The 16182-nt window shown below is 35.3% G+C and overlaps 1 protein-coding gene across 8 annotated transcripts in view; it reads right to left on the reverse strand.

The window, feature by feature from the left end:
- Positions 1-16182, reverse strand: part of grin2cb (glutamate receptor, ionotropic, N-methyl D-aspartate 2Cb) — a 72063-nt gene that overhangs the window by 28327 nt on the left and 27554 nt on the right. For all 8 annotated transcript variants that reach the window (XM_067429460.1, XM_067429454.1, XM_067429459.1 and 5 more), the window contains 2 exons: positions 8976-9571; positions 6295-6409 (listed from right to left, as the gene is read on the reverse strand). In XM_067429460.1, the coding sequence (XP_067285561.1) occupies positions 6295-6409; positions 8976-9547 (687 nt within the window). In that variant the 5' untranslated portion in view covers positions 9548-9571. The remainder of the gene's footprint in view (positions 1-6294; positions 6410-8975; positions 9572-16182) is intronic.

The raw sequence follows: 16182 nt of genomic DNA on the forward strand, positions 1-16182 counted from the left end.
TATACCTGTTTTAGTGAGCACTTTCAGACCAGCAACTGAAATAGGCTGTGTAGTGAAAGTGAGAGGTATAGTAATTCAGCAGACTATAATGGTTGTAATAACAGGGTATTCTATTCTCGTTCTGAGGCGCAAACCAGATTTCGGTTGGAGTAGATATATGTTATTTGGAATAGCCTATTATGTTTTGCTGCCTAGCATATCTGGGATTCTTCAGCTGAGATTTTCAAAAGTCAATGTCTGTCCAAACCACTGATCCATATGAATAAAACCACTGGATAGATTTGCTACTGTTGTTGCTGTTATTTCTGCTTCTGCGCCTGAGCAAGTATGGGACTTGCTACTACCAATACATACACAACATGCTGCTGTGAGCAAGTAAGACATGCTGCTGCTGTAAAAAATAGCATACATGAATTACCCATAACAGATCTATAGAGGTGGAGCTGGGGAAGGTGAAGGGTTTCTTAAAGTGCCCCTATTATGGTTTTTTGAATATTCCCTTACATGCACGATAAATAAATAAAGTTATTGTCTCCCAAAAGAAAGAATCGACTCTGAACCGCCTAAACGAGTCTCTCACTGCATGATGTTCTGCATCACAGCATTTGACAATGCTATTCATTTTGTAAAAATATATATATTTATATTTTTGAGAATGTAAGTATGATGTTTTTGCATGCTTGCATTTAAGAGTACATCAAAGTCACTGCGTAGCCTACATTGTGACTAACGTTATATAAACATGCAATATTGTTGACGAAAAAAGACGAGTCTAAAATCACTGGTTTTGGTTTGGAAAAGAAGAGCGGTCGTGCGGTTTCACTAATTTAAATCCCCCAAACAGAGCTTTTCTGTGAAAAGAACCCGTACACTATCCGGTGTTTTACCTAAACATGTACAATCTGGCAACCGTATGCACGTGAGCTCTCTCTCGTGCGCGGATGATCTGAAAACACCAATAAACAAGAATCAATAAACAAGTAAGCTGCATTTCAGCAATCTCCATTTGAGATGTTTTGCTTAAAGTGTCATTCAGTCGGTCTGTGTTCTGTCAGGACGGTCAGAACTCACGAGCTGCTTCACTGAGCAACTGAACTTCTGTGAGCTGTGAACTGCTGAAATAAGCCAATCAGAGCAGAGCTCAACATTAATATTCATGACGCTTCCAAATAAGGCAAAAACATTACATCCTTGGGACAATTTCTAGGGTTGTAAATGGACCTGTAAAACTGTATCTGGACAATTTTTGGCCTTAAATAAACCACATATCCTCTATGTAGATATCAGAGAACAATTTAACATATTGTTTCAAATCATTCTAGGGCACCTTTAAGGACTTGGATCAGCCAGCACCATCTAGAGTTTCATGACAAAATTTTGTATTTGTTGACGTCAAAGGCGAGTGTTCTATCAAACTCTATATTTGTCAGAACCTAGCCAAATTAGACAGAAGATGCCATTGTTTTTGTTTACTTTTGGACAATAAATGCGTGTGATGTCCAATGCAAAACATCTCGGTCCTGAAGCAAAACCAATTTCCTTACATTTCCTTCAAAACGCACTAATAGCACAGATGCACAAGGAAGTTTTCCGAAAGCACTGTTTCCCAGTCTGATCTGTGTCATTTGGGCTTTGTCTGTCTTGGAGATACTATCATGGTACCAGCAGAGAAAAACAGTCTCTGTGCTGTCAGTATGCCTGCACTTTAAAAAAGGGAAGCAATGATTCATCTCGCTAATGACTTCAGCACACAACATGAGCAGGGTGTGCACAGCATGGGAAAGTGAGGTGGTGCAGAGAGTGTCAATGGGAGCGTGAGAGGGGCTACAGAGCAAGGTGACCAGATATAGATAAACTGTTATGTCACACAGAGGGGGGTCAGGTGAGCCATGAAGGCCAGAGGCGGGAGTTAAAACTAAAGACTAAAGAAAAAAAAATCTATCAAAACTTTTCAAAAATAACAAGCTCTTTGCGGCTCCTTCACACACAAATCTACTTGTCATGCACTTGTTGATTTGCTCCCACTAATTGTGCAGTTTATTTGCACACACTGTCTGTATTGTTTTAGTGCTTAATTTACTAAAGGAATTATGCAAATCAGCAATTGCACCTGCAAAAACACTATTTGCATGTCATGCTTAATAGAGCAAAAGCCAGCATACTATGCTGGAACTGCACAGTATTGCTCCACCAGTGCGATCCAGACACACGCAAAAGCACATGTTGACACAGTATGGCTGGATATATGCCCAATTATAATGGTTTTCTCCATCATTTGATCGTAATTTGATGAATTACTAGCTGCTGTCATTTCAATAGAAAATGTACCTAAACACCTCTTTTAAATTAAATTCCTACAAACAACAGCACAATGCTATTTTTGCCTGGCAAAAAGCAATGTTTTTTGTGAATAAGGCACAAAATGTACAATGAGCCTAATTTACATTTTACAATTTACACAAAGGAGTCTTGTTTGGGCTACCTAATTTAAATATTACATTTACATCGTAGCACATTTAACATCTGGATTTTTTAAATACCACACACAAGTGCCACAAAAAAGTTAATATAATCAAGCCCCTGAAATTTGCAGAAAACATTTACACCCTACTGTCAAAATGAGGTAACAAAATCTCTTTCAATTTAGTTGTCATCTACTAGCCATCAACAGTGAATTTTTTTAGTGCAGCTTTAGATGACAACACACATCTTCTAATATCCGTATCCTCTAATCCACCTAGAAGAGGGCATGATGACCGGATGTAAATTTGGATGTCATTTTGATCTCTGTTTATTCCTCTAATCTCTTTTTGTAGTCAGGTGGTGTTCACACATTGCCAGGTGGCCTACACATGTCCCTATCACAGAGGCCAAAGTGCTGGAGGGCTGGCCATGTGAGGAAGAAAGTGCTGTTTCAGAAAGCCAAGTGTAATTGCATCATGACCTGGTGTGGATGGTAATAAATGTTAAGGGATGAAGGAGTCTGTGAGGCAGGCGTTTCTGATCCTTTTTGTATAATAATTATTGTAAAATATTTGCTATTTATGTATAATTTTATAATAAGATATTTGCTGCCAATATCTTAAAAAAGTCATAAAATTATACATAATAATAATCATATGGTATTGTGTATGTGTGGTACTCTATGTGGTACTCTAATTCTAACTTTATTTGCCAGGAAATACAAAATTTTATGTTGACTTGACCTGTTCTGACTTGGATTACTATACCTTTTCTAACTGATCTGGCATTCGTTAAACATAACCTAAAATTCATAACTATGAAAAGTCTTAAACTTTCATTGAGAGGATAAAAACCACTGTACAATAAGACTTATAGAGTATTTAAGCTGTCCATCATTAGCAAAGCTTAATGACTATCCTAGGAAAACATGCTAAAACATGCTAGCAACAAGCTAATCATGATAACAACATCTTAATTCATGCTAGCAACATGGTAAAAAAATGTATAAACTTGCCAGCAATGTGTTAAAATAACATGTATGAAACATGCTTATCATTTTAGCCATGTGCCAAGTCATGTTAAAAACATGCTAATAATTTGAGCCATGTGCTAAGTCAGGGTTGCCAACTTTTATGTTCAGGTTGGAGTGAGATTTTTTTGGGGGGTGGGTGGGGAGTCTATTTCAAACTTAATTTAGTATCAATTCATATGTAGTATAGCTTACTGTACATAATAATAAGAAAAAAAATTGTTTGTTTTAGCACTATTTTAAACGTTTCTATTTGATACGGTCAAATTATATGTGCTTGCATTCATTAATATTCACTTGTGCGTGCTTATATTTATATTAGGATACCAAGTCCTAATATGATGCATAAGTTATTAAAGTTTTAAAATTGCACATTTAAAGAAATCTAGTGTTTGATCACATCTAAATATTTATTCAAATGCAAGACTGTTTTTGAGCAACTAGATTAGATACATGTATATTTATTAAAGAGCCATAAGGCACCTACTGGGTAATGGCATTTCAAATTAACATTATTATTTTTTAAGCAACAAAATGACTCTAATTTACCTCTTTGAATTAGAATTCTCTATTTTAACCTTAATTACTACACAAATTGAAATATAAATAATAAAAATATTACAAGAAATATATTTTAAGTGGTCATTAATTGACTATAATTATTGCACAAGTAGTATTTAATAGCCTACCAAAAGATCTCTTCAAAATATTCAATAAACATTATTGAACTAAAATATAGAACACTTATTTGATTGAAAAATAGTTACGGAGTATGGTCGCATTTGACCATCAATGAGTATTAGTTTGACCAATTAGTAATGAATACCTGAGGGCTAAATACAAGAATAACAATGTCAACAATGTTGCATCTCTATCACTCTCCATAATAAAACGAGCCAATGAATATGGCTGACTTAATAATCAATGCACACTAAGCAATCAATGTACTGCTTAACAAAACTTGCTGAAAACATCTGTAGAGTGAAACTGTTGTGTACCTTGTTGTTGTGTGTTAAGCCATTCAAATGCATTGACACCACGCTAGAAGTATTGAGCGCTCCATGTATCATGGGACTGTGAGCGCCGCCGGTAGATGAGAGCATGTTGCCACTCTGCTTTTCAATGCCTCTGACTTTAATTAGTGCATTAAAACTGAATAATAATAATAATAAAATCTATAGGCCTAACTTTGTTTAATATAAAAAGCAGATTTGGCAATTTAAGTTGGGCAGCGTGAGAGCGTGACACAGAGCCCGAAAGCGTGTGTCACGGCAAATGCGTGAGAGTTGGCAACCCTGGCTAAGTCATGTTAAAAACATACTTATCATGCTAACAGTATGTTAGCATTGTGTGAAATAATGATAAAACGTTATGGTGCGTTAAAGTCATGCTGTAAAGATCGTATTTTCAAGTTGCACGCACATGAGCGCCACCACAATATCATAAATATGAGTGGGAAGCTCTGGATTTTTTTTAAGCCCTGACCTTTATGAGTTGGAGGCATGTCAGTGAAAACCATGGTGTAGGGCAGTGGTTCTCAAACCTGTCCTAGGGACCCCTCACCATTGCACATTTTGCATGTTCCCTCATCAAACAAACCCAATTCAAGTCTTGCAGTCTCTACTAATGAGCTGATGATTTGAATCAGGTGTGTTAGATGAGGGAGACATGCAAAATGTGCACTGGTTGGGGGTCCCCAGGACAGGTTTGAGAACCACTGGTGTAGGGTACAACGGGGCTAAAGGCTCCACGGGGTAAAAGGCTCCTTTGATTTTATTTTGCTCTAAACCATTAGTGCACAAAATCTTGCCTCAGCCCTTTCAAAACATCCGCTTTTCCAAGATGCACGTGGAAATGTGTCTGATCTTTGATGGATCTCAGGCAGCAGTGCAAAGTTCTGCTAAATTCAGCAATTCTGCTAAAACAGTTGATGTGCTAAAACATGCTAGCATGTTAAAACATGTTAGCATGTTAAAACATACTAGCAACAAGCTACATAATGCAAGCAATATGCTAATTCATGCAAGCAGAACACAAATCAATGCTAGCAACATGTTCATTCATGTTAACAACATGCTAATTCATTCTAGCAAACTGTTAAAACATGCTATCAAAACATGCTAATTCATGCTACCAATGTGCTAAAACATGTTAGTTCATACTAGCAATGTTTTTCTTTCTCTTTTCACTTCACTAAATTTAAAGCGTATAAAACTTTTATACGGCTTTGTCAAGCCAACATCAAAGTTTGTCCCAACGATTTTTACTCTACTCTACTTTTTATTCTACTCTACGCTTTACTCTTTACACTAACACTCAAAAGTTTGGGTTCAGTAAGATTTTTTGTTTTTGGAAAAGAAAGTCTCTATGCTCACCAAGGTTGCATTTATTTGATTACAGATCTAGAAATCATTATTAAAACATGTTATCATGCTGTTCAAGAAACATTTCTTCTTATTATAAAAGCTGAAAACAGTTATGCATCTCTGAAAAAAAAGTTGTGTATTCCCTGGTATCTCGGCGTTACTAGCGCTTTGCTAGTGTCACTAAAGTTCAATGTAGTCACTTGACATGATTTATTATTATTATTATCCAGTCTTTATATTATGTGTTGTTACTCTAATGGGTGTCCAGCTAGACCGATATGCTTTCCAACCACTTACTTCTATAAGGAATAGATAAAACACTTTAGGAAACTGTATCTCTAGCTCTGTGTGTGTTCCCTATTCCAGCTTTGTATCTTAAACTCAAAAATGTTCAACATTATTACTATTATTGTTCCTTCTAATAATAAGACTAACCTTGTCCCAGTGTCTCTCTCGATCCAAAGCAATGATCACCATGGAAGGATTAGTGAGATAGCCATCAGCGTTGAAGGAGAGGTCCTTATGCTCCCATGACACATTTAACATATGTCTGTAAAACAAATTAGTAGCTTTAAATTAGTAAACCAAAAAAAGTAGATTAGAATTTTAAGTGACTGTACAATTGTCTGGATTTTATCCATCTCTGAAATGAGACAGAAGACTATTAGGCAGATAAAGGAAGACATTTCAAATACAAGCCTATAATTTTTTTCCCCCACAAATGAATATAAATCAAAGAGTACAGACACTAATACATTTACAGTATTCATTCTCTCTCTCTTTTAATCCTCTTTGTCTCATAGACCTGAACATTTTACTAAACGAATTGTTCACTTATAGAACCAGCCACTGGTGGAGCAGAACATGAGGCAGGATTTAACAATGTCATTCAATTTTACTTATGCACAGACTGCAGCAGCAGTTATCATTATATAGACATCATTGATAATTCATGATAATGGCTAAAATCATGACATGACTAACAACTATCAATAACAAAATCCTCAGAGGAACTTGAATACACCACTCTATATCCATCTTATCCACCTTCTCTGCGATTTATTGCTCCTTTGCAAAAAACAAAGCTCATAAAGAACTATTCAATTTCAGTTAGCCAAGAGATTGTATTGTATTAGACAAATATGCACACATTCTGAACATTCTGTTGCCATTAATTCACACTCTTGTCATTTCAAATGACTGTCAGTAAATAAAAACAACTCCACATCTATATTTTCATATAATGGCAGTGCAAAGTTCACCTGTCTGAAAATATGAAAAATTACCCATAAACCAATACATGACAAAAAGATGGAAACTCAAGATTATTAACCAATAATCTTCCTTTCCTGTGAATTTGACAACTGCTGAGATTTAATTATTGAGTCAATGAGTTGAACTCTGATTTTATGAAAATGAATTGATTCATTCAATGATCTGGTTCTCAAGTTCAACTCACTATTCACAACATGTAACAGTGATTCATGAGTTAACAACTTACATTAATTGCTCTTTTTTCATTATCGGTTTTCATTGTGAATTGAAAAGAACCATGTGAAAATACATGAAATAGCATGAGGGTAAACAAATGCAGTATGCCTTCTATTCAATCTTCATCCCCATCTTAACTCATCACCTCAGACCATCTTTCTAATATAGCGTTTTTCCAAGAAGAATACCTTCCTTCTTGCCATGCACCTGATGAATCCTTTGATACTGCCCAACTACTCACACGTCTGAAAAGCCAGTTCTTTAAAGATTTATAAACTGTCTTACGACAGACGTTTCTTTTTATGCCAGAGAAACAGGCAGACACCTGAACACCACCGAAGCCTGGGAACATTCCGGATGGAGAACCCAGTCACTCATGTGTCTCTGATACGCTTGATCACAGAAAGCTTGGAGAGGCAATTGGAACACTATTTAATGAGGACGGTGACTCCCAGGTGAACGGTAGATTTAACAAGGAAATCTGGAGAATCTCCTAGTCTCATTACAAGGGAGATAGACCACAAGAAAAAGCGCAAGAATGCAATGTTTTGTCTGGAAAGCTGTTTATGATGAAATCTCCAGCGGCCAGCTAAGCTGTGAGAATTAAAATTGTCAGGATTTTGAGGATTTTGGGAATTTGCCACCCACACTTTCCTGTTGAATTTGATGTGATCAACACATTTGACAAAAAATAGGGCAATTCTGGCCAAGGGAGGACTAAATATATGACAGCTTTATAAAACATTACTGGCAGTCAGAGTACTCCAGATATTCCAAAGGGATATCTATGATATGATATGATACAGTATAGTATATATATATATATATATATATATATATATATATATATATATATATATATATATATATATATATATATATATATATATATATATGATATTGATAAAGATTAATAAACCATAAACCATAACATTATTTATATATATATGACATGATATTGATAAAGATTAATAAACCATAATATTAGGAGATAATATAATATTAAATAAATAAAGGTCCATAAGTGAATACACTTTCAATGCATAACAAAGTAAATAACTTAAACTTTATCATTAGAAATGTGTAATTACAAATATATTTAAACACATGTACAACTGCAGTTCATTACACTTTATTTTAGTGTCCTTGTTACATGTACTTACATAGTAAATACAGTAAATGCATAATTAATTACATGCAACTAACTCTAAACCAAACCCTAATCCTGCCCTAAGCCTATAGCAAGAACATAAATATGACTCAGTACTGTCGAAAATCACTGTAACAATGACACCTTAAAATAAAGTGTAACCCCATATTCCAACAGAAGTAATTACTAAATTAGTTTACATATAAAGATGTACTCTAAAATCTAGAGTACTGTTCTTAAACTGCTTTTAAACTAAAAATAATTTTCACTTAATTGCAATTGACATGCAATTAAGTGTCTGAAACCATTCTGTACACACTCAAGTATATTATTTTAAAGTATATTATTTCTGTAAAAATAAGTTCTCTTTTTATATGCTAAAGTGCGAGAGACATGAGTTTTAAATCCTTATTTTAACAAACAATCTAAAGGTGCTTTTTCATTTACTAAACTTATCAATCTTAAAAAGTCTTACCTGAAGAGGGAATTGTTAGCATACGATTTGGCAGGACTATTGCAGTCACTGTGGCCATCAGGAAGGAATCCTCTGTTCTTGTGGAAACTGTACACCCCTTTTACTATGACCGCTACTCCTTCCCGAACCCTCTGGCGCAGTGTTTTCCTCCAGCGGTCTGTGATAATACTGATGACGCCCACTGGGAAACTGTCAGGAGGGGACGTTTCAGGGTTCCCCACAGCCAGACTGGGGATAACCCAGATGTATCCAGGCCCCAGAAGCCCCACATCAGAGGCCATCCTGAACAAGTACTGTGCCTCCTCGTGTGAACAGTACACTAGATATACCTGCGAGTCCACCTGCTGTAGTAGTCTACGTGTGCGGATGTCATTGGCCCCCACGGACATCTCAAAGCTCAGCACATCCTGCAGCTCCCACAGGAAGTAGCTGGTGTCCGTGAAGGAGCGAATGTAGTCCACAAAGTTCTCATAGCCAGGATACAAACTGGTGATCACCACAAAGTTACCCCAGTTGTACTCCTCCATCACTTTGAACATTGCATTTATTTGCTGCTCTATAGAAGCTCCCATCTGGAGAAAGGTAGAGCCATCAGCCTGCAGAATCAAGACAGAAGATAAAGGAAATAATTAATATGGGTACCACAAAGATATTACTTAAGGACACTACGGTTAAATGGACCTACGAAAATAACCAAACCCGAAGACATGTTACAATTAACATGCTAATAACTGAGGTAAAATATAAAACTATACATTCATACTGTATAATTTAACTAAATAATTTAAGCATTTTGGCAGTGTTGTGGAAGAATTAAAACATGCAAGTTCCCTTTTAGTCCAGTGTCATAGTAAAAAAAATACCATTACCAAGGTGATAAAAGTACCAAATTTTGCATGGTGTTTCCTTAGGATGTATGATGTAATTTTTGCCTAGGAGCCCTCGGAAAAAAAACTTTGTAACATGTCATATTATCATCATCAATTAAATATGCTTTAAAATACAGCGATTTTCAAGTTTCTGCACAAGATAAAGTGTCCAAATGAAGCAAATGAAACTTCCAATTAAGTTAAAATTGTATGTTTATTTATGTTTATGAACTTTTACATAACTAAACTAGGGTTGGGTGATGTCCCCTAAATTGGCAGTTGAAAATGTTTACAGTAAAACATCGTGATGGACGATAATATCTTCAAGACACTATATCTCTTAACATAAATACTATTTTCTACTTAAAAAATATAATTTTGTTATTTTATCAACCCAACTAATGATGCAGCCGCACATTCCAATAGGTTGCACGTAAGGGGGACAAAAGTAAAAGCTGGTGTTCAGCACAGCGGGTAGTGTAATTACTCCAATCCGCAGATTATTAAAACCAGATTAAGTGAATATGTTGATATTTCTGGCCAAAACATCACATTTTTAACATGGTCTATGGTTAAATATATTAGTCTTCTTTACGCACTCTTTGCAATCCGTTACAGAGCTATTACATTTTGATTTAGCATATTATTATTATTATTATTATACATTTTTATTTATAGGTGGCTTTCATGGCACTCAAGGACACCTTACAAAATCCACAAAAAACAATAAAGCTACAATATAGCAACAGACGACATTAAAATCACATAAAAGCCTGCCTAAACAAGTTGTCTGAGTGCGAGGAAGAACAAATGTAAGGGCAGAAGCTGATCTTAGAGTGCGGGGAGGTTTGTATAAATTACAGCAATTACAGCAATTACAGCAAAAAATTACAGACGGCAGCTTTAAACATTTGTGCTGCTTTTTTAATAATTCTGCCTTTACAGGGCTTTTTGAGGTTTTTTTTAGGTTTAAGGTGTCGTGGTACTCTATTTTACACATATCATTTTGAAGAGCTACTGGCCTGAGCACAAATGAACAAAAGTAAGCTTATTCAGTGGTTTTAAAAGGTCATTACCCTGAAAGTTTTATTTGAGAGAAAAAAAAAAGAAAAAAAAAACGTTTTTCATGAATTTTTTTTTAAACTAAATTTCCATATTTCAGCTGGGCTCCTAGGCTGAAATCATTTAGGAGGTCCTAAAGAAGCTTCATGTAAAATTTGGTGCTTTTATCACCTCGGTAACAGTATTATTTAATATGCGCACTACCCAACTGGAAAATTTAGCTCTTGTCTACTGACGTGCCATTAGCTCAGCTGTTTCTAAAGTGAAACTTTTCAATAACAAGCTTCATTTTCCTACGAAGTATAGTGCTGGATAGTTTTTCTATTCACATTATACTGCTTTAAGCTTTTAATACATCCTCTCTCATATTTATTGTTGGAAAGTTTGATTCATTACTGTGATTCATTTTTAACTAACCACTTTGATAGACTTTCCAAAACTACATAAAGAGGACGTTTTAAAGTCAATGTACAACACTGTGAAAAAATTGCTGCCTTCCATTTTAAAGTACAGTCAACTTAGATTTTTAATTTTAAAGTCATTTTAGATTTTTAAGTCATTTTCATTTCAAGTCAATAAATTACATTAAACGTATAAAAAAATATAAAATAACTTGCAAATAAGCCATGTGGAGCAGTTTTATGATGGATAGATGCACTTTTATGGACTTCAAAACAGACACAGCCGTTCACTACCATTATAATGCCTGGAAGAGCCAGGACATTTTTAATATAACGCTGATTGTATTCGTCTAAAAGAAGAATTTCATATACACCTATAGGATGACTTGAGTGAGTAAATCATGGGGTAATTTTAATTTGTTCAACTATTCATTTAACTTCTTTTGATGAGTTAAAGCAATGTAAAATAATGTTATTATAACTTACAGTCAGTTGAAATATTCACCATTTCTCTGAAAGAGCTGTTGAGCCAGGTAAATACAGATGTGATTGATTTATAAAATTAAATATTATATATAATAGGTATTTTTAAAATTTCATTAATATGTAAAATGTAGTCAATGTAGTTAGCAACTTTTTACAGATAAATGCAGCATTGGTAAGCAAAATACTTTTTCCAAAAAGATTAAAAAAACAAAACAAAAAACCTACTCTAAACTTTTGAACTGTAGAGTATGTACGTTTTAAATTGGCCAATGAATGAGCTTCTGATGGGAGCCATAACTCAGGCTGCACTATAATTGCTCTGCATTTCAGCTTTTATGGGTTGTACACACATACAGGAGATCCATAGTAACTCAATCATGGTACATGGGACTTTCTCATACCATTGAAATAACATGTATTACTGAGCAACATTAACCTTGAATACGTTCCAAAGTATGAGATACGAGAATTGGATTTTCAACGCAAAGACAATTCACTAGACTATTGATCCTATCTGTACCACAGCCACGCGTAGAAGACTTGATTTATTGCCTGACTTTCAACCATAATTTCTCTTTCTGTAATCCTATTGAATAGATTTACACTTGACACCTAATACTCGTTTATCCACGCAGCTGTTCAATATCATGCCGGTGTGATGTGCTCTTTGAAAAAAAAAAAAAATGCAATATTACATTTGCATATAAAAACGTGTGAATCACTACACTTAGCGTCAATATCAAGCCACGGTTTTGCACATAAAAAACTAAATGATCTATTATGTGTGTTTTTAATTTAACTTGCACTTAGTTAAATTCAAACAAGCAAGTGTCCTAATGCCCTACACTGCCAACCGCATTTACTTCCACCGCACAGCATGAGATGACTCAAAGGTACCGGAGGAGGTGGTGTCCAATTAAGTTCCAAAGTGAGAAAAATGGGTGTGGAGGTCTGGGAGTGTCAGGAGCCGAGAGACATTCTCCCAAGACTCCTGTCTGACTAAGAGCTTTCCCCTTCCCTGACAGACTGATCCGGTGTCCTTCAAATAACTTCTGTGGTTAAAGTAGGCTACCTCTTGGAGAGATAGAGGGCTTTCGGATGTCAGGTGAACTGGGACTCACCGGTCCTCCTCTGCAAGTTTTTTTTCCTTTAAGAAGTTATACAATCAACCAGACTCAGCTCAGCTCTCCTGCGATTAGCACTCAAGAGCCTCGGCAACACCATTTTGAAGTTATGCCATAGCAGTCAAAACATGCATTCAGTAAAATGGGACTATAGTAATAGGCCTTATGTGTGAACTTTGGGCATGAACTTTCCTTTGGCAAGTCACATGAGTTTCCATAGGTGCCATGCACCCTCAGTCACTTACGCAGACATGACCTTAAACCAGGGATTTCAACTCTGGCCCTCGAGGTCCACTTTCCTGAGTTTTGCTCCAATCCTAATCAAACACACCTGAACATGCTAATAAAGGTCTTTAGGATTTCTAGAAAGTAAAACTGCTTTAAGGCAATTCTCCATGTTTAACAACAACAACAACAACAACAAAAAAGGCAAAAAAGAAAAAACAATGGACAGAAAGGTGCAACTTCACGATATGCAAGGAATGGAGGAGAGGTTTCACTACACTGAATAAACTGCTTTTGCAGGAAAACAGCTTAGAATTTAATGACTCGACAGCCAATCACCAAATCTTCAACATGTTTGCCATTCTACATTAATTTAACCAGAAAAAAATGCTGTTTTATACGAAAAGTGACAGACAATTTAGTGACAGGGTAGGATTCAGTTTGAGGAACTTCTTATTGATTTCTATGGTATCCGCAAACAGTGATTGACTGTCCCACAAAAATTTAATGACGCCAAGGTTGTAATGTGATTGGCTATTAAGGCACACATGATCCAAGTTTGCTGTTACTCATTCTCCAATGGTAGAGCCACGGACCATCATATCTCCCAATAATAATAATACCATCTCTGCTAAAAAGTTATTGGCAGGTTAGTTTGATAAAGGTTGGAGCTGAGCAGGTAAGTGGACCACGTGGGCCAGAGTTAAGAACCACTGCCTTAAAGGTAATTTCTTTCAAGCAAAACTAAAGTCAATATTCTAAAAAATGTTTTTTTTTTTTTTTTTGTCCCTTCAATGAAAGTCAATTCTTCTGAATATCTTCTTTAGTGTTCCGCAGAAAAAAAGAAAGACATACAGGTTTGGAACGAGTAAATGATGAAAAAAGTATAATTTTGACTGACTTAACCCTTTAAAATATATTATAATATTATTTAATGTTTTCTGGAAGAAAAAAAAATCTAAATAAATGAATACATAAAATTTCATGCAATGTTCTTTATCCAGTGTCTGGAGCTGGCACACATTCACCAAAAAGGGAAGCTCTACCCCGATTGTAACGTGATATTTTAAGCTCACTTTATATATTTGACAAGGCACTTGGCCATTGACCATGTCCAATGCTACTGGGAATTCATGAAAAAATCCCATACCAGATGTTTGTGACCTACAGTCCAATCCCTAGAGCTAGAAAAAAATAATCAGCAACAGCTTATTCAATTGCATAGGATTTACATGTGCAATATACATTGGTTTGTCTTGCTGTAGCATGACCAGATTCAAGGAAAGTAGAACAGGATGTTGCATATCTCTGCCTCCGCCCTCCGAATGCCTATACAACAGGAATTGTATAATCACATTACATTTATATGATATGATATGCACGCAGTTCTCAAAGAAGCTTAAACAGATAATCCACAATCTGGAAATGTGGTATTAAATATGGTTCATTGCATTATGCAAATATTTCTTTGTGGCAATTTTTCTAATTTGATTGATATTTTATATGTTGAACCCTTACTTTGAAGTCTATTACTGAAGTCAGAATTAATCATTTTTTGTATTATAGTGTGCTGTCCAAAATATTAAACCTTTATTACATGAATGACAATTGGAAAAGATAAATATGAAGGATGCATGAGATTATTTTTAGGTTTTCCCTCAGTGCTCTTTAATAAAAATAAGAACATGGTCATTGGGCTGTTCAAAAGATTTGGAAAATTATTGCTCTATGGTTAAACTCCTGAAAAATGATTCCCTGCTTCATTTTATTCCAGTTCTTATACAATTATCTGACATTGGAGAAAAACGCATATTTTTGGCTTTCTGTTCCACTTTATACATCTTATCATCCATTTTTTCTGCACACCGTGCGAGTCTGAAAGGCATTTGTAAATGACAGCTGGGCGGGAAGGAGTAACTGGCATTGAAGATACTCATCTGTCCCATTAAATCAAGGGCTATTGTGTTTCTCATTTAAAGATATACATCTTTTGCCGGTCTGAAAGCGTAATGATTGTTTTACTGTACTTTTTTTCTTTGTGGATTTCAGATATCAGATGCTGCAAAATCCACACAGCGTGCACTAATAGAGAAAAAGCGAAACAACTGCACATGCCTTTAGTAATGCTTGTTCAAATTAATGGATTAGTCAACTAAAAATGTAGAGTTGAAAAGCAAACAATCTATGCGACCGTTTAGACCGCATTCTGTTTTTTCCTTAAACTTTTCCAATAGAGACTATTGGAATTTTTACTTTGTCATTTTTACTTCATTCAAACAAAGCTTAAGCTGCCACTAGACACTCAATAAACGTACACAAAATGCCTTCCCTGTAAAATTACAGTCATCATGAAAGTCTTTCGACCGGGAATGCACGTTCCCTTAAAATGTGCATTGATCAGCTGTAATTTTATATAATTTTATATTGATGTTATTCAGAAGTTTCCACACCTCAGTAATCAGTGGAAAATGGGACACAACTGTTGGGTGCCAGTTATACATCATAACACATATTGATTTTCACACCTCACAAAATCACTTTTCCACACATCTATTCAATAGCATATCAGTGCAGGGGACTCACTGGAAAACACAAACCACATGCACATGCTAACGTTTGTCACCCTCACAGCAGTTATTATAGACTCTCTGTGTCTAATAAGAACTGTGAGAACAACGTTCCTGAAATGACTTCACAGATACCCCTGATTAAATCTTGATTTGATATTTGAAATAAATATACAATGTTTTTATTTCATGCTGAGTTTTAACTGTACTCAGAGTGAAGCACAGGGGTGTCTGTTGCATTATCATAATTTTAATACATTTCTTGTTTATGCAAATGAATGAATGCTAATGTTATTGAGACTAACCACACGCCAGCATACAACTTAAGCTCAATAACATTACTGAACAGAATCTAATTCATGAAACACAATCAAAAAGTTGATTTTGCACGCATAATTACAGCATTTAATTACATTTTAATTACGTAACAAACACATTTCGGTGTAAATCATTACATTTTTGTGGGTAAATTG

Source organism: Pseudorasbora parva, chromosome 21 (assembly GCF_024679245.1).
Source record: "Pseudorasbora parva isolate DD20220531a chromosome 21, ASM2467924v1, whole genome shotgun sequence".
In the NCBI taxonomy this organism is placed as follows: Eukaryota; Metazoa; Chordata; class Actinopteri; order Cypriniformes; family Gobionidae; genus Pseudorasbora; species Pseudorasbora parva.